Source organism: Panthera pardus, unplaced genomic scaffold (assembly GCF_024362965.1).
Source record: "Panthera pardus isolate Hobbes unplaced genomic scaffold, ASM2436296v1 HiC_scaffold_7, whole genome shotgun sequence".
NCBI lineage: Eukaryota > Metazoa > Chordata > Mammalia > Carnivora > Felidae > Panthera > Panthera pardus.
In genome coordinates this window covers 48,255,422-48,280,136 of record NW_026527002.1, presented here as the reverse complement: position 1 = coordinate 48,280,136, position 24,715 = coordinate 48,255,422, and the positions used below count along the sequence as shown (strand labels likewise).

The following is a 24,715-nucleotide window of genomic DNA, read 5'->3' as shown; positions in this document are numbered from 1 at the left end:
CAGGAAGGGTCATCTCTCATGGTTTACTTTACAAAAGTCTGAATTTGAAGTTAATTTCTCTTGAAATAACAGTATAAATTTTTGAAGTAGAAAGTATTTGGAAGGTTAATTTCTAGAAGGAATAGAATAGGTTAGAAATGCCCTTACAACAGAAACTTCTCTCTCCCACGTGCAAGCCTGGGAGTGCACAGGAAGGCTCGCACTGCCACAAAACCCGCTTCTAAAAGTTCCTTCAGGATGTGAAACTAAGTCACACCATTTCAGAGATTTTTAAAACTAACACTGCCTCTTTTCAGACCATGTCATCAAAGACATATATGTCAAAATGAAGCCTTTTATCACAAATCTTAAAAAGGAAACCTGTGGGGGCTCCTGGGTGGCTCAGTCGGTTGAGCGGCTGACTTCGGCTCAGGTCATGATCTCGCGGTCCGTGAGTTCGAGCCCCGCGTCGAGCTCTGTGCTGACAGCTCGGAGCCTGGAGCCTGTTTCGGATTCTGTGTCTCCCTCTCTCTCTGACCCTCCCCCACTCATGCTCTGTCTCTCTCTGTCTCCAAAATAAATAAACGTTAAAAAGAAAAAAAAAAAAAAAAAGGAAACCTGTAAAACAAGGACTTACACAACACAAATGACCGAAACCGCACAGTTTTGCTATACTTTATTCAAAGTTGGCCCTTCTCTTAATTTGAGCGAACTCAAAGTCTAGTGTCCAAATGTAAATATCCGTCATACGTTGAAAAATAATCTTTACATTTGTGCTGGGACCCAGATTTGGCACACTTAAATCATACCCGAGTCAGACACAAATGGTCGACACTCCATACATAACAAAACCCTGCAAGTGGGACAGCAAGTTAGCTACAATATCATTTATCAAACTCGCAAACTCAACTGTCACCTTCCAAAGTTACACACACCACAATGCACCTTTGCACAGGTCATTTTATTCTCTCCTGTGGGTGTCAACAGTGCTCACAGATTGTAATTTGAAACATTCAGAAAGCACATACCTGAATATTGTCACATTTCTTTACATCATGATTCAGTCACTATTAAACAGTTATGTCTACTAAATACAGTGAACAAAATGGTATAAACGTTTACCATTCCCTTGTAAACAAGGTTTTTGTGCACAACAGTAACAAATGGAATTAATGCATACCACAATGAGGAAAGACCTTGTCTTTAAATAAACTATTCTGTTTATAAATAAACTCTGATTTTTTTTTTTTAGTACACATTTACAGACCTGATCAATAAAAAGAAATAAGACATCTATTTTCCTTGAACAAGAAAATACTGAGAAATGGACCACTACAGAAGAACTCACCTAGGAGAGGGGGTCAGAAGCAAGCAAAGGACAATAGAGAGTTAAAAGTACTGTCATACTGTAACCTATTTCTGTTAGAATACACCAACACAAGGACAGGATTGTCTGGGAAGGAGCTCTCTTTTACTTGAATTCCAGCAAGTTGCAATCAATCTTGTAGTACACATAGGGGTAGTATTCCTGCTGACTCAGGTTTAAGCCTGGAATATCCATAGGAGCCTATGGAAAAAATCAGAATTATTCAATGAAATACTTACAGAAATCAAAAAAAGAAGAAACTAAGTATTACCATTCACCTTCCTATTGACCACCTACTGTGGGCTAAGTTTGTATGTTTACCCTAATTTAATCTGAGTTAGGCATTATTACTCCTATTTTGCCAATGAGGAAACACAGTAAGTAGTAAAGCCAGATTTAAGCACTGACTCCAAAGCCTGTTGGTGTTTAACCATAATCCTACCAATGCATAAAATTTTTAAAAATTTTTAAATCTCAGGTTTGGGATATTGGGTTTATGGGACATATGGCTTATAAAATGTTGAACAGAAGTAAACCAAGCATAATTTTAATGATATCACTTACTATTTTAAATGTTTTAAAAATGTTTTTATTTATTTTTGAAGGAGAGAGAGACAGAGCATGAGCGGGGGAAGACCAGAGAGAGAGAGAGAGAGAGAGAGAGAGAGAGAGAGAGAGAATATGCAAAGCAGGCTCCAGGCTCTGAGCTGTCAGCACAGAGCCCTCCTTATGCGGGGCTCAAACTCACGAACTGTGAGATCATGACCTGAGCCAAAGTCAGTCACTTAACTGACTGAGCCACCCAGGCGCCCCTGATATCACTTACTATTTATGCATGTTTTAAGAATACACTGGTAGGAAATTATGTATCAAATAGTTGGACATCATTTTTTATTGATAATGTAGGAAGTAATTTCCTTCATTTTCTTCTATCAAGAAAAACTGACTTTCCATGGGTTCTAACTAATGCAAATGTGAGTGACATACTACTATCCTTAAAACGAAAAGAAAATCAACAAGGTATTTGAAATAAAAAATATGAAATAAAAGCCCACTACAATTTTAAACAACGGCAATACCAAAAACACACGTATGTTGTTTATATCCTCTGTTTAAAAGAAGATATAAAGACACCCGTTTAGAAAACTGACAGTTCCCTTTATTTTTTTTTTTTAATTTTTTTTTTTCAACGTTTTTTATTTATTTTTGGGACAGAGAGAGACAGAGCATGAACGGGGGAGGGGCAGAGAGAGAGGGAGACACAGAATCGGAAACAGGCTCCAGGCTCCGAGCCATCAGCCCAGAGCCTGACGCGGGGCTCGAACTCACAGACCGCGAGATCGTGACCTGGCTGAAGTCGGACGCTTAACCGACTGCGCCACCCAGGCGCCCGACAGTTCCCTTTAAAATGCTCCTCTATTGACTTCGCTACTTCTACCAAATACAGTTAAAATAACTACTTATTTTCTTCTTCTCTGCCATTTATTAACTTTTGTAAACAAGTGTATCACTGGTTGCTTCTTTATTTCCACAGCTATGAACATCTGATCTATAGCAAGATAATGACTGGCTTAGAAGCAAAGCACTGCTCTAACTAGTATAAAACAGTAAACAATGTAAATTACTTGCTATGTTTAGCTAACAAATTAATGGAGAATCTCAAAGCAATTAAAAAAGATAGATTAAATAATAGGATATTTACTATCCCTTTTCTATCTCCTTCCAATAATTTTTTCTGAAATTAATTCCAGTTCCTACTCTAATAAAATACTGAATAAGTACTTACATCAATAATAGCTGCCGCACTGCTGTCTAGATGTTTATACAATTCATATAATACTTCTCTTAGTTTCTTCATTGTTTTCTTATTGGGCTGAAGGAGCATTGCTTGGAAGTTCACGGGCAAGCCATACCTTATCAGGAAGCAAACGTGTAGTGTGTAACACAAGTAAACATATAAACAGACTTCTGTTTCAAAGCAAATATTCTCATACTCTTCTTTAATCACAGTTAATAGAGAGAGGATACCTCATTTTAATGATCACCTTTGCAAGTTCAGCTAATTATACAAAGAAACTCAAATCTTCTCTGGTCCTCACTGTCCACTAGAAATCTTTCCTTAAAATGAGAGCCAATTGTCTACTAGGAATTATTTTTAATTACTCTTCAGTTTCTAAGGTAATCTATGAATCTATGAATCCCAGCAAATAGCAATAATATGTACACTTAGTAGACACCTTCATAATAATAAACATAATTACTCACATCTTGAAAAACCAATGAAATTTACAAAGAGTGAGCATGGCTACAGGCAAGCATTTTGAACTATTTCTAATATAAGCAAAATGTACAGAGGATCACAAGATGATTGAGATTTTTAAGTGTCTCAAAATAAAATATTTTAGGTTAATATGAAACAATGATTTCAAATAAGTCACCAATAAATACACTGTGTACTAAACTACCTATAAAACATACAAAAGATCTTCTTTTAAGCAAACATTGGCTAAATAGTGTATAATTTACTTTTAGCTTAACTACACAAGAAAAGAATCAGGGAGTACAGCAGCATGGATCACTTTTTCTAATCCTGGTATTAAGGACAAGACTAACACGCACGTGTGATACTGCCGATCTCTCCCTCATAGCTGTCCCTTCGGTTTCTCGGCTGCAATTTCCCATCACTGGACTGTGTGTTATAACAAAGAGGCCAATGTAAAGGGACCTATGACCCCTTCAATTTCAAGTTTCTTAATTAACTTTCTTTACCTTAAGACAGACTCAACAAAAACTCTCAATGCTTTCACATGAATCCACGCAATAAACGCCTCACTGAAATTTACTTTCAGCCACCGTACAAGTGGTCCCTATAAAAAGGAAAAAAAATTACCACAAATTTAGTATAGAAATGGCAATTAAAAATAGACAAATCAAATATTTTTATTTTTTTAAACATTTTTTTAATGTTTATTCTTTGAGAGAGAGAGAGCACACGAGGACAGGGGCAGAAGACAGAGACATAGAATCTGAAGAAGACTGCAGGCTCTGAGCTGTCAGCACAGAGCCCGACATGGGGCTCGACCTCACGAACTAGGAGATCATGACCTGAGCTGAAGTCAGACGCTTAACCAACTGAGCCACCCAGGCGCCCAACAAATCAAATATTTTTAAAGGAGTGACTATCTAGTAAGAATCTACAAGAAAATCAAATCACATTATAATTCGTTTTTAAAAATGTTTCATTATTCTCATTATCTTGGATGCTTCATCTTCAATAAAATTAAAGGGTTAGTCACTACTCTATTACCTCAGTAGACACTAAAATTCACAGAACCTACTCACTACACAGGAAAAGACATACATTTTAATGAAAGTAATTTAAACTGATACAGAATACAGATGTGCCCTATGCTTGAAAACCAAAATACAAAAACCTGGATGTATTATGCAATACATTTCAGACATTTAAAATAGAATTCAATTTACAAACAACTTCTCAGGAACAAGGATAAAAAGTTATGCAATAAGTTTTTTTTTTTTAATGTTTATTTATTTTTGAGAGGGTGTGCAGAGAGGGAGACAGATGATCTGAAGTGGGCTCTGTGCTGACAACAGAGAGCCCAAGCCGGGGATGAATTCATGAACCGTGAGACCATGACCTGAGCTAAAGTCAGATGCTTAACCGAGTGAGCCACCAGGCGCCCTGCAATAAATCATTTAATACCTATCCCTAGGTCTTAATTTTTTCTTTTGTAAAATCAGGGATGTTCATCTAGATCTCTTAAACCTCTGCACATTCCAAACTTTTAAAGATTCGGTTACATTAAGTTCTTTTTGAACTTAAAGTATTCAGTATGATTTCCAGTATTAAATAAAAATACTTCTTCAAAGAAACAGCTTTCAAATAACTCAATACTGCCTCTCAATACTTAAAAGACATACATGATAAGTTCAGCTAAGTTATTTAGACAACATATTAGGCTCATTCAATGTACCAACCAATTAATTTAAGGAAAAAGGATCATAAGACAAAGTGAAAAATCCTTGGTTAAAATATCTGTTCTTTAAAAGGGTTTTGGTCCTTCCTAACAAGTTGGTTTTACTGGGCATTACTTGGTTAGGGTTAGTTTTATCCCAAATGAGATGATATGGTTTATAAAGTACCTAGGAATAATTTCAAATGGGATTTGCTTTTATTTCTTTTTCCATTTCAAGAGAAATCCATTTTCAGTCATTCTTCCCCTCCCAGACAAGCGTTTTGTCTTCACAATAATCCAGCACTTCAAAGATGGCAAGGAAGTTGACACCATCTTCCGTTTTCACAATTCTATCCCCCTTCCCCATTTTGCCCAGAACATACTAGAACTCTCCAGTGGTTTAAATACCAATTGCTTCAGTATGAGATTGCGGCATTAAAAAAATTTGCCTCAAGTGAAAATTCTTACTGAAAAAGAAAGAATACTATTTAATTAAAATAATCGCTCGTAGGGATTTAGATGGAATAATTAAAGGTATGATTTCAAGATAACTATTCACAGATCGAAGTCTGTTTAGAGATAATAACCAGAGGCGCCTGGGTGGCTCAGTGGTTAAGCATATGACTCTTGATTTTAACTCAGGTCATGCTCTCACAGTTCATGAGTTTGAGCCCTGCGTCGGGCAATGCACTGACAGCGTGGAGCCTGCTTGGGAGTCAATCTCTCTTTCTCTGTCTCTCCATAAATAAATAAACTTAAAAAAAAAAAAACTATTAAAATAGAAAAAATAACTAAAACCAAGTGTCTGAAAAGTAAAATCAGAGTTTTCTTTTAAATAAAAAGAAGAAAGCAGTGCTGCCCTCTTCTTTTGCTTAACACTGATAATATTGAATATTAACAACACATACAAACTGCTTTTTCTTGTCAGTAGAAAGCCTGTTCATTTCTTCTTTATCTGCTTTCATCTCCTCTTCATTATACTGGAAGTCACGAACGATGAATCTAAATTTTGGGGAGCGGGGAGAAAACCAAAATTGTCCACTCTGTGTATATAGGTAATCAACAAATTAAAAATCAAAAAATAATAATCTTACTTGTTTTCCCTGGCTTTGTGTCTGAAGTCATCAACTGCCTTCCTAAACAAGGTGACATTGCAAAGGTAACTGTCTTGGTCCTCTGAGAGTACACTATGGGGGAAAAAAGTCCATTTAAAGTTTGATATTTATTCCTCTCTTTCACACTGAGGGCAGACTTCACAAACAGGAGGAGGAGGAACAGTAAAGGGCAGCAGCCCTTCTTCCCAAACCACCTCAATGCTAACCATCTGTGTTTACGATTTTTTATTTACAATGCCTTCACAGCCCTATGTTACATTTACCTCTCTCTAACCCAACAAAATCCAACATTAACTCAAGTGAAGTGTCCAAACTCTAAGGACCATGCTTTTCAATCTGTAACAGTGCCAGGCCGGCTGAGGCAAAACCAGGAGCCAGTTTATTTCCAGAGTTTCCCTGCTTTCTTGCTAATAAGTACCTTCTTCTCTTCTGGAAAACAAATTCTCTCTCTCTCCAGCCCAACCCAGCCCACTGAGGCCTGGCCCACCCTCTCTGCATTGCCAGTACCTGCTACCACAGATCTTTCCTTTGTCTCCCTCCACATCTTAACTCAAAAACTGACAAATGCAATGGTCTAAACAACTTCTGACGCATCTCAGATTTTTTTTTATGCATCTCAGGGCTTCCTTCTAGGCTCTAGAAGATCCCAGCAGCGAGATCACAACTTCCTCCAGTCACAGTTCCCATGGACATCACTGGAATGACTTTTCTAGACACGATGGGGAAATTTTAACTACCATATACATCTGAAATGCCTGGGGGAAAGACCCACTGATTGGAAAGGCAAACTTCACAGTTCATGTATACTATGATCCTGATTTGGCTTTCAAAACTTACCTACAGCTACTTATGTACAGAATCCCATGTATGAGGTCTATGAAGCTATACACTGAATTGTTCCAACAGTGATGATGGTGGGGCAAGAGAATCACTTGGTGATGGGTGGCGGGTCGGGGTGGGGGGGTCTCTTCTCCTTTCTATCTTTCCTGTATCGGGTTTTTTTTTTTTTATTTGTTTAGTTTTTATTTATAACATGGTACTTCTAAAATCAGAAAAAAAGGTTTTATAAACCTGAGGGAGTGCTTGTGGAATTCAAAGATATTTTACTAAATATGGGGGGGGGGGGGGACAAGTTTAGTTTTTCCAGGAAGTCTAAGAACTGCCTGATTGGCAGTTAATTCAGGAGGCAACTACAATGCTTTAATGCAGAATGGCTAGAAGAACTGAAGCCACTGATTCTCAGTCTTCCTCTCCAGCAATAGGCCCAGCAGATGCCTCTGGGAGGAATGGCCACTGTCATCACTGACACAGAAACCCAGCTACTGCGGATTTAGAACATTTAAACTTCCTTTTAAAAGGTGCCCTCTCTGGCTGGCTCAGTCGGCAGAGCGTGTGACTCTTGATCTTGGGGTTGTGAGATTCGGCCCCACATTGGATGCAGAGATTACTTTAAAATAAAATTTAAAAAAAAATTTTTTTTTTTTTTTTTAAATGAAAGGTGCCCTCTCAAAACGATTACCCTTAGTTCCTGCTCCCAGTGACTATCAAATCCAAAGCAAGGCAGCTACCAAGTGGACAGAACTTAATAAAAAAACCTTTAATGATCTTCTGGTCTACCAGGCTTGACTCTAATATGCACACTGTGATCAAAAGAAATCCAAATCCAACCTGACAGGCTACTACAGACCCCTAACAATATCCCACCACTGTCACAGTAATCTTTTAAATTCATACGGTACTCTGCTGTTTTAAAGACCGTTTCAAAAGCACCTGATGTCTGACATGCTCTGAGACCATGAGCAGGGTGTCTATTACGCAGGCTCCTCTGTCATGTAGAGACCTAGGTCACGGCGAAGTTGTTTGGTGTATTTAAAATCCTTATGATGAAGGGAGCCACGATAAAAATTCAGTCTTATTTTAGGACTAAATCCTGCTGTGCTACCTTATTAAGAAAAAAATAAATAGAAACCATTTATTTGCTTTTCCTTCCTATCCCCAGGAAAGAGATTTCTTAAAATCTTATAAAAAAAAACCAACCACGTGTCCTTGGTACAATGGACTTTCAATCATTTAACATGTACTCAGCCTCAAAAACAAAACAAAACCACACACACCACCACCACCACAAAAGCACGTACTGCGTCTCTCTATAAACGTGCACAGCTCTTGCTACGTATTAGGAATAAAACTAGGGGGTGCCTGTGTGGCTCAGTCAGTTAAGTGTCCAACTCTTGATTTCGGCGCAGGTCAGGATCTCATGGTTTCAAGCCCCGTATCAGCCTGTGCACTGACAGTGTGGAGCCTGCTTGGGATTCTCTCTCTTTCCCTCTCTCTCTCTGTCACCTCCCTCACTTGTGCTTTCTCTCTCAAAACTAAACTTTAAAAAAAAAAAAAAAAGGAACAAAACTAAGACAAAGTGGTTCTCTGACCTCAAGACACGGGTCTAATAAAGGAAAACAGAAAGAAACAAGTAACACGATACAGAGTTGTCAGTGTATCAGAAGATATATGTGACATATTGGGGCAAAAAGGGAATTAATAACTTTATCTCAGGGGCACCTGGGTGGCTCGGTCAGTCAAGCGTCCCACTTCAGCTCAGCTGGGGATTGCACAGTTCATGAGTTCAAGCTCCACGTCGGGCTCTGTGCCGACGGCGTGGAGCCCGGAGCCTGTTTCGGATTCTGTCTCCCCCTCTCTCTGCCCCTCCCCCACTCATTCTCTCCCTCTCCCTCTCCCACTCTCTCAGATAAATAAACATTAAAAAAATAATTTCAAAAACCAACTTTACCTCAGAGAATATTAAAGAGTTTCACAAAAGCAGTGATGCCAAGTGGAAGTCTGAAAGACAGGCAAAGAAGAGAACATGCCAGTAGAAGCCCATATGCAAACGCATATAGGTGTGGAACAGCATGGTGCATTTGGGGAACTGCCAGAAAGAAGTGTAGCTGGAACACAGGGTACGAAGGGTGTGTGTGTGTGTGTGTGTACACACACGTGCCAGTAACAGACTGGTACACCACAAAAATGAAAATGGCAGCAATGCAGGAGACTGATGAGAAGAAGAAAATATTGGAGATAAGGAGCCCAGATAATGGCAATTACAATAGGCCAGGCAAGAGATGGGAGTCTAAACTAAAGCAGTATTAGTAGCTGAGGGAGTGAGGGGCGGGGGAGGAGGGGAAGAGGGAGAGGAACAGCTTTAAGTGGGTGGACCTGTATGAATTGTTGGTATCTGACCACTTTTGACCTACAAAATAGCAATTTCATATGGTTCAACCAAATGCTGCGGATGGTAGAAATAACACAGCTGGTTAAACTGGGGTGGGCCGGGGGTGGGGGAGGGAGAGGGAAGAGTTCGAAATGAAGGACTCTCATGTTCTGGTTTGGTAACTAGGCAGATCTTGCTCCCACACACACAAGGGAGATGGGCGACTGAGGCTGAGGTTGGGGGGACAATGTCCTATTGTGGTTACCGACGTACAGACATGTGCAGTGCCCGAGAAATCCAGGCGTGTAAGTCTGAAACTATGGGGATCACCAGGCCACAGGTGGAGATTTCAGGGTCCCAAAGCTGCAGGCAGAGGCCAGAGCCCTGGGGGGGGTTGAAAAGGCGCTGACAGAAGAACAGGTTGTCCCACTAAGACAGAAGAGCCCAAGTCCACTAGCCAATACTCAGGGCTACCACATTCTGTCTCACTCATGCAATTCAGGCATAGAAGCCAGGAGGCTGCATTACAGGCTAATGAGGGGAGGAAGTCACAGGAAGTCACAGGGTCCAGAGACGATGGTGCACGCAGGACAACAGTTAAAGTGATGACTTCAGAGTCCAGGTTCAGCAGGAGAAGCAGCATGACTGGAGGAAATCAACAATGTCAAGGTAAAGGGGTGGACTGGAGATGTGGACAAGGTCAAAGAGCAGGTTCTGTCACAGTGAAAAAAAAAAAAACCAGAAAGAAGGCTCTGGGTCAAGAGCTGGATTACAGGTTTAAGCCTTTCTAAAAGTAAAGCCTTTCTAGAAGTCAGGGATGTGGCAAGGGAAGAGCATGCAAAACTCAAGTGGACTTGGAGATCTGTGAGTGGCAGGGATCAGGGAGCTGACAAGCCAGAAGCTGGAGGGATTTCAAACCAAGCCAAAACAAGCAGTGACCTTAAGTGATATATGAGACCAAGGTATAGAAACAAAATGAAAACCAGAAGGAGAGGAAAGAGGTAAGAAAGTACCATCTTTTCATGATTAAACATGGACGTAAACACTTCCCAGATGTGATGCTGGCTAGGAACTGGCCAGCAACAGCCTAAAAAGGAGCTCAGTTTGGCTTAACTCAGCTTGCCTAAGTTCTACTAGATTCAAATAAATGACCCAAACACACTCCTTGCTTTTAGTTCTATTACATAGAAGTAGCAGCACTATCTTCACACAGATGTAACCAGGCCTGAAGGAAACGTCAACATTTTCCAGGTGTTTCACGGCACTTTCAGTAACCCATGTGAGTGGCCGTGCTTCTGGAGCTCACTGAACTCTGCCTGCCACTTCTGATTTCTTAGTTCACTCCTAAGACTCAGACCTGCCATCTTCTCTGTCCCCTAACCAATCTTCCCATGTCACTGCAGGGGCATCTCTCCTGCTTTTCTTCATAAAAGTTACCTTTGCAAGCCCAGCTATACAACCCAAAGGAAACTTTTCTCTGCACAAGTTTTTTCTAGGCTTTCCTAGCTACGTTCCTCTAGCCCCCTGAACACCAATCTCAGTGAAGAACCAATGCATTTGTGGTACTGCTTCCAAAAACACAGAAAAGGCAAAGCTAACTAGCAATTGGACCTGGTCAGACTATCTTCACAAGCAGAAGTACGTAAAAAAGAAAAGTGGTAACCCTAAGTACCACTTAGGTGGTGAAAAACACCTCTCTTTGAGCAGGCTTTCCAACAAGAAGCAGAACAGCAGCCAGCCTCCACTTCTTTGGCCGTAACTTTGCATGGCATTTACACGCATCCCTACACTTATCTACACAACAGTGGCATGGCTCAAAGTCTGCAATAATTTTAAGAGTTAAGTAGAAAATTTTGCAGACAGCAAGATTCTAAGGGTTTTTTTTTTAAGTGACATTGTTTCCCTCAGGTTTGAAGACAGTATTTTTCAATCCATTCTCCTACCTCACAATTCCACTCTCCTCTTCACTGCTCCCAAGTAAGGACTTACGTACCAAGAAGCGACAAGTGAATGCATTACTACTCACAAATGACTTAAAAATAAAGCACTTAGAAAAATTACTAGCACACAGCAGCTACTCAAAAATGTTAGTTACTATGATCAGCAAAAAAAAACCAGCATCAAGTCCTAGAGTTCTTTCCTGAACAATGGACAAGATTCCAGACTAACCCACTACAGCCTGTCTGTCCCCCATGAGTGAATCGTGCTATTCACGATGCCGGCTGAGATGCTGCTGTTCTTGTGGACTAAATTTAAAAAGCTAAGCCTCACGGCAATGGTTCCAAATGTCTTTTGAACTGAGAAAAAGGTAGAACAGATGTTTCCACCGACTGGTGGTCAGGGAGTACTCATCTGTCATTCAGAAGTGTTGTCTACACTAAACCATTCCCACCTGGCATTTTTTCCTCTAAACTACTAAATTAATCTTCAAAAGATGCAACTCTCTGAAGTAATATTTTTAGAGTCCTTCTTTCAGAGTAAATTGGAAACGTGTCTCCACACCACTCCTCTGGACCTTAGGCCTGGCATATATACAACTTGCATTCCATATGCACTGGGTCCGTAGTCCCCCTCCTTCCCCTGCCTCTTGGACACCAAGTCAACCTCTTTGGCTTTAATGGCCTACAGAGTACAAAGGTGTATGCAGTTGTTATTTGTCGTTCAGTGGAAAACTAATATGAAGACACCACCTTGCTCTTCAGTTTGCCATGCGAAGGGCTGGTGTGTGAACAGAAGGTATTCCCCGAAATGGGGAAAAAAAAAATTTGTGATGAGCAGGGGTTTGTGGTTCAGTTCTCAAAAAATCAACATTCATGAAACTACGATAATCATATGACCTCATGTTTTGTATACCTTATCAAGCCTTAAAACAACCTCATAACGTGTACTGGGAAGGTGCTATGCTCTTTTTACAAAGAAAATGAGGCCCGGAGAAATTAAGACTTACCCCAGGTCACACAGCAAGTTGGTAGCAGAACCAGCAATAGAACTCAAATCCCTGGGTCCAGTACTCTTTCTATTATACTAAGGTACCTCCCATATAAAAACTGGAAAAGCAAATACTTCATGGGCCCAATCTCACTAATACCACTTCTTTACTATCTGCTATACCTTCCTCTCACCACACGTTGCCACCTCTTGAGGGGTATCCACACAAAAGAATCCTTGGGCGATGCATATATACTGTATTTAATACTTCCTCGGAGAACATCTCACGTGGAATGATAGAACACAGGAAAAAAATGACAAGGTAGCGTCAACAGTACGAGCCCTAATGTTAAAAAACCTGACTTTTAGTCCTAACTTTGTCACCGGACACTAATACAGCCAAATGCAGCCATATGCCTTAGATAACTATTTAATTCTTCTTGCATTTTTACTTCTTTATCCACAAGAGCGATAACTGCTCCAACCAGTTCACAGAATTGTTGTAAATATCAAATTAGATAATGTATATTAATCTATAAATTTAAAATGCAAAATTTTTAATGGAAAATACAGATTACACAGTCTCTATGCTCACTGGAAAGTGATGGTGAGTATTTACAGAACAACATGGTACTCTAGCAGCCATTTTGGTACACTTCCTTTGCAAGAGAAATGAATGGCAGACACATAGTAGGTATACAATAAATACCGGACAAAACATTTTCAGAAGGTGGCACAGCACAGCAGAAAAAGTACCACACCAGTGACCCAGGTTCTAATTCTAGCCCTACCATTAATGACATGTGCGACTCTGGGCAAATCACTTCACCTCTGCGGCCTCAAACTTCTACACCTATAAACATGAGTGAGTCGATCATATTGTACAAAATCCCCTTCAGGTCTATGATCGTGATAACTAGAGTTGGCGTAACTTATTTATGAGGTGAAAAAGATGGTTCTGAAACCATAAACTTACCACAAAGAAAAGGTAAAAAGATATTTCCTAACCCAACATCCCAACTATAAAAGGAATTCTAGGAAAGCAACAGGTTTTACAAAGACTACTACTTACTTGCTAGACCTTGGAACTACCATTTCAGCTAGTGTTTCATACTGCTTAATCCAGTCGTTGTGGTTTAACCTGCAAAAAAGGTACAGTAAGTAGTGGAAAAGAAAAACAAGTCTTACCTCCTGCCATGCTGAGACAGAAAAAAATATGGGACAAACAGGAAATTCAACTAAAGTATACTTCAAATCTATGTCACACACAAAATTCAAGTTTCCTACTGAGAATGAATTTCAAATACAGTGAGCAGTGAAGCAAGAAATACAGTTCACCACTCTCTTACATCCAGTAACTATTGCAAAAGAGGCACATCCTAGAACTAAGTTTGGAAAGGTAGTAAAGCAAAGTATACATTCTAAATTACCTTCAAACTTCAGAGTCAATAATGCATTACCTCATTAAAAATAAATAAATTCAAAGGCCATACTGAAGTCACTATCATTTCTGTTCACTGGCCATTATGAAGGGCTGGATCAAACTATTTACCAAAAGCACAAAGTACCAGGAAGTATTGAGTAAATTAAGTGACAGTAAACCATGCTCCACAGAACATTGTGCAACAACTTTCTCTACAGACCAACGGATTTTGGGGGTGTGGGGAGAGAAGGTTATATTTGCAATATAAAGAACTACAGGATTTATAGGTCAGGATGGTGACTAATTCATCATGGAAGGTGCCCCAGGTCCTAGGTTTCAATAATAGCGAAGCGAAAACTATAAAAACGTCTGATTTTAAACACAAGTTTTCAATAAAAACAGAGACAAATCTTTTATCTGCACAAAGGTTATTTTCCTACATGCATAAAAACATAGACACACAGAAGTTTATTATAAAAAATCAGTGCTCTATAGTATTCTGAAGTTAGGGGAGAAAAGCAGAAGTCAGATGATAGTGTAGCCACAGTAAATTCAACGGAGGTGCTTTCCCATCCTTTCCAGGAGGCATCATTTTCTAATACTCCCCATTTCGTAACCAGATAAAAAAAATGGAGAGCACAGCAAAGGAAGAATTCGTACACCGATACTGTGAAGAATCCCCAACTTTTCCACCTCAGTTTGGATCCTCCAAAGATTCCCTGATAGCAAGACTTCAGTTCAAGTCAGAAGTGAAATCATTAAGTGTTTCTCTCTCATAGACACACATGCACACAGAGTTCTAATTCTTCCTATGAGTATCGAAAGGCCTCATTTTATTAACAATGATCAAATGTTAATTAACACAGAAGACCTAATCTAAAGATTTCAAAGGGTTATCTAACCCAGCAAACTATGCCGAGAGCCTGAAACTGTTTTTGTAAACAAAGTTTTACTGAAACAGAGCCACATCCATTCTGTAGGTACAGTGTATGGCTGCTTTCAGCTACAACCACGAAGTCGACATGGCAAAGGTGAGTAGCTGTAACACAGACCCTATGGCTGGCAAAGTGTAAAATATGAACTATATGACCCTTCACAGAAAAAATTTGCCAACCCCAGATCTAATCTATCCTTTGCTTCTTAAAGGGCTTAATTCATCCTAACCAATCATAAAGATTTTTCACAAGGGCCACCTGGCTGGCTCAGTTGGTTAGGCGTCCAACTCTTGATTTCAGCTGAGGTCACGATCTCACAGATTTGTGAGTTTGAGCCCCACGTTGGGCTCTTCAAGCTCTGTACTTTCTCTCCCCGTCTCTGCCTCTCCTCCTCTCTCTCTCTCTCAAAATAAATAAATAAACTTAAAAAAAAAAAAAAATTTTTTCAGAAAAACAAAAGCTTCCTACTATAGAAAAATCTAAAATCTATATTTTTTTTAAAATCTAATAATTTAGCATTATTTAATTTTTAAATAAGCCAACTCTACTAAGCTGCTAAATTTGATTTGGAATCTCAATTTATAATTGATGTCTCCATTATCAGATTATGAACTAAATTCTACTTACGTGCCACCTGAGTACATGTTAGTTGATGGAATGAATGACAACGTAATAATATTCCCTTTACAATTGAGTTCTATGGAAAACTTCAAATTACAGTATCAGACACTAACATTTTTTTAATATTTTAACAAGCAAAAGTAATTAAAAGACCTACTTGGGAACCACGACCAGTAATGTGACGAGATACTCTGAATCAAGAACAAAGTCATCCTTCTTCACAATTTCTGCTAAACTTCTAGTTAGCAAACTTCCTCTGAGGAGTAAGAAGAAAATAATCAGGCTGATCATGCCTCCATAACATAAGAAGTATCAGGCTAATTACATTCACATCTACTATATGTACACCTCAAGAGACTGATTAGTCTTAGGTAACGTTTCTACTTTGTAAAAAGACTAAATTTAGCTGAGTATTTCCCACCCTCACTATCAAAGAAATGCTACCATTTATCAATATTTGCCTCTAGTATCTCCCCTTGTGTTTGCTTTAATTATTATAATTCAACTCTTCTCCTGATTACATATCTAGTACCTTGACTGGGCAAGTGTTATTCATTGTATGCCAATTAAAACCTATTTCATCATAATTACAAAATTACATCATCTAAGGACAATCTCTGATCTTCCTCCCTCTCCCCAGGTATCATCTGATCCTAGGCAATTTTGGTTAGTTAACCCAATAATCAAATCAGTCTTCATTTGGTCTCCCAGTACATTTCATAATGAAAGTGACTTGCCCTGTTTGTACCACTGATAGTATCCAACCAACTTTCCCTCTGGAATATGAATGTGTAACTTGAATAGTTAAACATTTAAAGCTACACTTGCAGTGGTCATACTACAATGAGATCAAGAAAACAAACGTGTCCTACTTTTGGAAAATCTAACATGTAAAAAAGCTAAACTTGGAAAACAGATAAACAGACAAATTACATTCTTTGATAGAATTATTCTTTGATAAAATTCAAATAGAATTCTTTGATAGAATTCTTTTAAGCAGCAGGTGATTGCTATGCAATTAAACTATGATTCAATTTGAAACAATTTTAGGCAATCTTTCAGTGAAAACACAAATGGATCAAGGGACAAATTAGGACCCAACTCACAAGTTTTATAAAACAAGAATAAATCAGCTTCATCTGTTTTGACTAGTCTGAATTAATAAATTTTTCTCCGTGAAGTGAAAACACACCATTTTAATTATAGAAATAGAATAAACTGGAATTCACTAAACCCCAACAATAGCTCATTCAGCACTTGCCCAATTCTTAATATTCACATATGCTTACGCATTCTTCCGTTCCAAATTCTGAAGATTCCCTTTCAAGTTATTATATGCGGATGCTCTAGATTTCAGGTCATTGTCAATCTGAGTCACTCCCTTTAAAAATGAAAAAGAAAAATAAGCAAAATTTTTCTAACAGAAATAAAGTAGCTGTACCTGAACACTTTAAAAAACAAATACCACTAGTTGCTGATGTAACAACTATTATTTTAAAAGGACAACTTTTTTTTTTTAACGTTTATTTAAATTTTAGTATATAGTGCAATATTGGTTTCAGGAATAGAATTGAGTGATTCATCACTTACGTACAACACCCAGTGCTGATCACAACAAGGGCCCTCCTTAACACCCATTAGCCATCTAGCCCATCTCCCACCCACCTCCCTCCATCAACCCTCAGTTTGTTCTCTATTGTCAAGAGTCTCTTGTGGTTTGTCTCCCTCTCCTTTTTTCCCCCTTCCCGTATGTTCATCTGTTTTGTTTCTTAAATTCCACATGATTGAAATTATATGGTTTGGTCTTTGATTATCCTATTTTGCTTAGCATAATACATCCTAGCTCCATCCACATTGTTGCAAATGGCAAGATTTCATTCTTTTTGATGTAAAAGCACAATTTAAAAGATGATTAAAAAAATAACTTCCTTCATTTTTAATAACCCTGGTAATTTCCACATGAATCTTTTCTACTAAAGATAATGTTTTAGTCCACATATATTTTAATTACTGTTATGATACTACATCTTAAACCATAAATGGAATCTAAGCCACTGGGTATAGAGATTATTAATTAAAAAGCTTTAAATTCACAAGGCTGAAGGATTAATTTCCAAAAGTAATGAAGCTACACAGAGTTTTATTGTTCATAATGCCACTGTTCTTACATAGAATATTTTTTCAATTAAATTAAAATTGTGGTTAGATGTATTTATAAATGTTACAGAAGCTGATTTTTCAAAAAGAGTCCTAAAACTACTAACAATGTAGGGAGAACATACAAATCAGCAGATTTAACATTTGAAGAATGAGTTTCAATTCAGCTCTACCATTATCAGTTGTGTGGCAATACGGTAAGTCAATTCACCTCTCTGAGCCTATTTCCTCATCTATAATAGTATCAGAAAATGATGATTAAATCCTTGATAACTGGACCAAAATAAGGAGACTTCAATCATAGTAAGAGCACCACTTTATATTATCAAACTACTCATTTTCATTATATTATAATGATTACCTCAGCTTTAAAATCCTTGATAATCTACTCATTTATATTTAACTATACAGCACTTACTCAAAGTCACTGAAAGCTAGGAAAAGGAAAGTCTGTCCAAGGAATTTAAACTCCACTTTTCATCTCAGTCAGGTCAGAATGTTGACAAACAGTTAATAGATCCTTGTCTATCTGCCTTGTTTGGAGTTTCAGGTAAGACTTTTATATTTTCTCTCAAGTTCAATGACTGTAATATAAAAGGAACTCTTAACTCGGTGAGTTCATGGATGAGCTTCAGGATCTGTGTACTCATTGAAACCGTACATAAAATCATGTGTACATGAATACAGGCATTTTTCTGTGTCGAGGGTCAATACTGAATGTCTGAAGGTGTCAGAAAACCCATAAAGTTTAATGTCTGAAGCAGTACTGTATGTAAACATGCCAAAGTAATCATTATCACTAGCTGAATGACTCCTAAATCTTTAATAGATTCCAATTTCCTGTTCTACATAATCTCAGTTAACCCTTAAAATTTGTATCAGTAATAATTACAGGATTTTAAAGTTTTTTTTCCTTACTTAAACACTGTTGATGTAATATTTAAGTTAACCACTTAAGTAAGTAAACTACACAATTTGGATAATGTACACTGGAAAGCATAACACTTTTTAACATCTTTCTTTTTTGGTAAAGTTGTAGTAATGGTACCTCCTATTTCTATCAGTCACATATAATTTAGTTGCTTTCTCAAAACCTAAACAGTATTTCACAGCTAAATACTTATAAAATCAATAAAGCCACTATGAATCAGTGTGTCCTACCTGTGTCATTTTTTATCTTACCTTGGCAATTATTTCAGAAATATTTTTCAGGGACTGCTTGATTGGGTATTTAGCCATGTCCCACTGAAACCTTGTTATATAAGTAACCAAGTCAACTGAAATAGGGAAATAAATTAATTACTGAGAAGCAATAGAACGTTCATAGTTTGCTACACAGTAATAAATTTTAATGCTGAAATTTGCATCGAGAAAATCAGTAAAAACGTCATCACTGCTGGAGAGTCCGGATTTTTAAAATGTGGAACTATATTCAGTAATGGATTAATCAACATTTTTACTTTGTCATCTGACTGGATCTCTTCTTACTCAGAATTTTATATTTATAAATGCTCCTTCTAACGTGATGACTTAATAAATGGAATATGCACATACCCATGATATACCTCATATGTAGGAGAAAGAGACACAAAGATTAAGAAACTACTCCTCAATAAGTAGAATTTGATGCAAGTATGTTCTTTCTTTGCCAGCCTACCCAAATAAACTGAAAATAAACCTGTTAAAACCAGGTAACAACCGTTTCTAGGAGTCTTTACAACAATCTTCAAAACACAGGCCCTTTCACATTCAAATGAAAAGAATAAAAAATGTAAAGCCAAAGAGACACTCAACAACTACTCCCTGGAAAGTTCAGTAATCAAGATGACTTTACTTCTCAAGTCTAATGGGATCAAGGTCAAGGAGACCAAATGGCTAACTGGCAAAAATAATTTACATCAAAATATCCTTCTCTCCTCAGTTTCTTCCTACATTAATGTTAAGGGGTCAATATGGATGCTATTTCTAAAAGCAACTGCAGACGCAGTGCCACCCAGGTGGACTGTCAATCCCCATTCCACCTACTAGACTGCATGTCCTAGTTCATCAAATACCTACAAGATCAGTAAATGCATCCTAACTTAACATATCTACCTTCTACCCTTCTGCCCCGAACCCAAATTAACAGAAACAGTAAACAACTAGGTCAGGATCACTATTGTAACAAACAGCAAGAATAGATCACTAAATTTTTGTTTTACTAAGTATTTATTCAGCATCTATTATTTGCAAGGAGAAGAAATGAGGTTAGAGAAACACTAAATTAAAAATACAGTTAACTCTTGGCCGAGAAGAAACACTGCTGGAGATAACCGACTGTTAAGAGACCCGTGCAGTGTGGGATCAGGCCCTTGAGTGTGGCAGGAACCTTGAGAAAGCCACATCCCAGGCTTGTGGGGCGACTTTTCCACGACCGCCACATGTTCCAATTGCCAAAGAGATGGATGAAACTGTTGCCACGTTTATCATGAGGACCATCTTGAAAATCCCAATGACTGAAATGATGAAAATCCTCAAAGCCTGGGATTTTTTGTCTGCAAATCAACTGCAGACCGTAAACTTCCGGCAGAGAAAGCAATCTCTCGTTCAGGACTTGGTTCTGCTCTGTGAGATAAGTGTGCAAGTCTCCACGACACAGCCCTTTTAGACATCATTTATACTCAATTTCATCGGCACCAGAAAGTTTGGGATGTTTTTCAAATGAGTAAAGAACCAGGTGAAGACGCTGACCTTTTTTGATACGGAACAATTCAAAAGTTCATTTGAGAAAATTCTTCGGAGAGCATTAAAAAATGTGAGGGTCAGCTTCAGAGACGCTGAGGAGAATGCAGTACGGATCTGAATTGACTGGGGAACGCAGCATAGAAAGTCAAACCAGTCCAAACCTGTTTGTGTGCTGTATTACTCCCAGACTCCCTACGCCTTCACTTCCTTCTGCCACCTGAAGAGCAATATACCCCTTCTGGGTCAGGCACTGACAGTGGCTAGCAATCACCATAAGATTGTGAAAATGGACCTCAGAAGCCAGTATCTGGACTCTCTGAAGGCTATTGTTTTCAAACAGTATAGTCAGACCTTTGAAACTCACAACTCCACCAAGCCTCTACAAGAAACCCTTGAGCTGGACATGCACACGGATTCAAGGACCATTCATGAAAACAGAATCGAAAAAGAGAGAGTCCGGAGAGTGACTCAAGAAACTTTTGGAGACTATCCTCAACCAAGACTAGAATTTGCACAATATAAGCTTGAAACGAAAATTCAAAAGTGACTTCCATGGGGGCATCTTGGCCGAGAGAAAAGAGCCCCTCCGGTGCCTAATGAAGTTCTCTAGCTTGCATCTTCTGGAAGCACTGAAATCCTTAGCACCAGCTGGTATTGCAGTCACACCACTTTCTCCATTGCTCACCCAATAAGGGAATGAATTATTTTAAAATCAGAGATAAATAAGATGTCTGTGGTTTTGTAAGCACGGTACTTCCTTGACTATATTGCATATGCATTTCAGTTAACAGCTAACTGGAAAGCTTCTGTTTATGAACTTGTGTTTTAGAAATTCATTCTTAATATTGACAGTCCAGAAATGTTCAATGTGCTTGTTGGGACTGATTCTTTTCTCCTCCAGTATGCACCCCGCTCCCCCATATCCTGCAAAGCATAGCAATTGAGGGCCTTTAAAAAGCGATAAGGTGTCCTTTTCCTCACTCCTATCTCTCCTTGATCCTGGAGAGACTGGGTTCTAATTGCTTGTTTCCAAGGATTTTGTCTGAAGCCTTGGATCATGGAAAGAAACAGCAAGAAACTATCCTCAACTCAAAACTTTCTAGGAAAATCATAAAATTGGTCCATTCAAAGGGTAGAGTTGGGTCCATTAAGTTATTGCAGGGAAGTAGAATATCAGATGATTCAGTAATATAATAGTTTCAATGTAAGTATGATACTTTTCATAATCTGTTTTATCCTACATATGGCATTCAAACTCACCATACTATACTGATTTGTGAATAAAGATTTCAAAACTGGTACATCAGTTACGTCTGATGGCAATTCTTCGGTGATCATCACAATATAGCATGTCCTTTCTTAATAACATTTTGAAATCTGCTTCCTATTGTGTTCCACAAAGGATTTGGGGTATAAAAATGTATATTACAATTATGATAAAATTAAAAGGTGAGGCAGTCTTGGACAAATGGGAAAGCAAACGAAAAGCAAGGACCGAATAAAGGTAGAGATAAAACTGCCATGTAACAAGATACGAGTGCCTCCATCTGCTAGAAGATTGAAAAACTGGAGAGGAGTTAGCCAGTGGTCAAAGCAGAGAAGAAAACACCATTCGTGAATGAAGATATTTAAAAACTGGTACATCAGGGGCACCTGGGTGGCTCAGTGGGTTAGGCATCCAACTCTTGGTTTCAACTCAGGTCATAATCTCACGGTTCGTGAGACGGAGCCTTGCGTCAGGCTCTGAGCTGACAATAAAGGGCCTGCTTGGGATTCTCTCTCCCCCTCTCTCTCTGCCTCTCCCCTGCTTGTTCTCTTTCTCTCTCTCAAAATAAATAAAATTTAAAACAAATTTTTTTAAATACAGTTAACTCTTAGTCAAACTACTCCATACTGCTGCCTCGGCATCCATTTTGTGTGGCCAAGTGGCCCACAGGGAACTAGAAATGACAGAAGCCTTTTCCTTGGGAGCAGTTCTAGGTAAGAGCCTGCAGAGTGGCAAGAAATGTGAGTTCCTGATAGACTCCCACTGACAAAACACTCTCCCCCACTGCCCAGGGCCTTCTCCCTAAGACAAGACCCCCTCAAAGTTTGCCAAAGCCCTACTCTTTTTGGTTTGAACTGACCAACCCCAACTTAGCCTGGGAACCCCAAAGCACTCCACCCGCAGACCCTAATAAAGGCATGTGCCCCAGGTCCTGCCACTCTCTGCCTGGACCTTGATCTCCCCGTATGGTGCCCCCTCCCACAGGACCCGTGAGTAATAAACTTCTCTATTTCACTTTCCCTTGAGGTCTTTTGCTGAATCATGGCTCAACATCCCATGATACTCCAGGACTCTCAACTCAACAAATGTTAATATAACAAAATCACAACAGTGACATTCATCACAGTAGGCAATACAGGACAGAATGAAAGAAAAGGGTTACTTCTTATTATAATGACATAGCACTAAAGATGAGCCTAAATTAAAATGAAGTGTCATTTCATAAAGAACACCAAATACAAGTACAAATGACAACAGTGAGGTCAAACTATCTTTACAAAGTCATTATTATGCCAAGCAAACTATTAGCTTCCAGCTACAGAGAGGTCAGTAGCAGACTACTCCATGGCACTAAGATAAAGAAATGCCATATTCAAATTTGAGGGGAAAGGCATTTCCCCTGCACTAAAATTAAAAATTTTTATTCCAAGGCTTTAGAAGCTGGATGCTATTAAATACAAAAGCTAGAGAAGACAAGTATTCAGCTGGAAAAATGCTGAAACACATAACCTAGAAACACTGTGAATGTGAGTTAACAACTGGCTCCAGGAAAGAACTCAGGGAAATCTTTATAATATTGCTTTTAGAAGGACGTGACATCCATGTCATAAGCTGTATTATCTACTATGTATGTAAGACTGTCTTACACAAAATGTTAAGGGGGACAAGATGTAACTAGAATATCACCAAATTCAGTAATAATAATTCTATCTTTAGTGGCTTTCTATTATATTTAATATCCTTATCTATAGTTTTTTTTTACATTCTTTTTTTGTTTTTATATTTAAGTCATTCACCTTATACAAGTCAGTATCAAATCTTGAAACATTAGCTTACCTCCATTGGCCAACAGATTCTCCTGAACTTTATCTTTACTATCTTCCAATACATCAGCCATATACTGAGCCACTTTCTTAACCACCCTTGGGAGGGGAAAAAAAAAAAATCAATAATCGTTTCCAGGAAAAAGACCTAAATTCCATGCTTCACAATGAACACACTACATACACACATGAATTGGACTATATATCCCTTTACATGTATCTATTTAATACAGAACAAATGGGTTATAACTTCTTAAGTAATGTTTTAAGGATAGAAGGGACCAAGATTTTGTAACATGCAAAGCTGAACTCAGTAAAAGTAGACTTTTAACTATTTCTTAACTATTATTTAACTATTTAACTACTATTAACTATTAGGAACAACGCTAAAGAGAAACCATGGTGTCGTTAACTACTGAGGCACCTACACATTACCTTATCAATCCCTTCATTTTATATAAGTAAAGACACCAAAGTATAAAGAGAATAAATGACTTAGTCACAAAAGTCACAAAATCACAAAAGCAGCTAATGGCAGAGCTGAGACTAGAAACATAGTGTCTGGACTTTGGTGTTCTTTCTCTGGTTCCATGTCTGCCTCTAGGCCCTAGGAGGTGGGATACAAAAGTATACAAGACAAAATATCAAGTTGAAAAGATACCAAAAAATACAAATGACTAAATACAAAGCAATGTGTGGTTAAGTGCCAACTGAGATTACCAGGTTACAGAGAAGAGAAGCATAAAGGAAAAAGGGATCACTTTCAGCTACTGTAATCAAAAAGTCATAATGACTCTGGGGCATCAGGGTAGCTCAGTCAGTTAGGTGTCCGACTCTTGATTTCGGCTCAGGTCATGATCTCACGGCTCGTGGGTTTGAGCCCTGCATCGAGCTCTGTGCTGATAACGTGGAGCCTGCTTGGGGTTCTCTCTCTCTGCCCCTCCCCAGCTTGCGTGCTCTCTCTCAAAATAAACTTTAGAAAGAAAAAAAAAAAAGCACAATGACTCATGAGCAGGGCAATAAAGGATAGGAATGGTCTTGAAAGGATGATTAGATGGGGAGAAAGTATACTCTTGCTACAGGGCACCCTCCGAGTCAGGATCAAGAGAGGCAGAAAAGCCAATGGGCCTTCACAGTATTATGAGGAATCCAGGCTGCCCAGCGTGCTGAGAGGGGGATGGGGGGCGAGGAA

General features: G+C 38.6%; 1 protein-coding gene and 1 pseudogene across 2 annotated transcripts in view; one reads left to right on the top strand and one right to left on the bottom strand.

The window, feature by feature from the left end:
- Positions 1-638: 638 nt before the first annotated feature.
- The window catches only part of ATP6V1C1 (ATPase H+ transporting V1 subunit C1), a 47,647-nt gene continuing 23,570 nt past the window's right edge, over positions 639-24,715 (bottom strand). For both annotated transcript variants that reach the window (XM_019467945.2, XM_019467946.2), the window contains 10 exons: positions 23,537-23,622; positions 18,892-18,986; positions 16,842-16,933; positions 15,710-15,808; positions 13,646-13,714; positions 6,417-6,509; positions 6,231-6,324; positions 4,115-4,212; positions 3,132-3,258; positions 639-1,546 (listed from right to left, as the gene is read on the bottom strand). In XM_019467945.2, the coding sequence (XP_019323490.1) occupies positions 1,451-1,546; positions 3,132-3,258; positions 4,115-4,212; positions 6,231-6,324; positions 6,417-6,509; positions 13,646-13,714; positions 15,710-15,808; positions 16,842-16,933; positions 18,892-18,986; positions 23,537-23,622 (949 nt within the window). In that variant the 3' untranslated portion in view covers positions 639-1,450. The remainder of the gene's footprint in view (positions 1,547-3,131; positions 3,259-4,114; positions 4,213-6,230; positions 6,325-6,416; positions 6,510-13,645; positions 13,715-15,709; positions 15,809-16,841; positions 16,934-18,891; positions 18,987-23,536; positions 23,623-24,715) is intronic.
- LOC109277971 (centromere protein N-like) lies at positions 20,093-21,159 on the top strand (annotated as a pseudogene).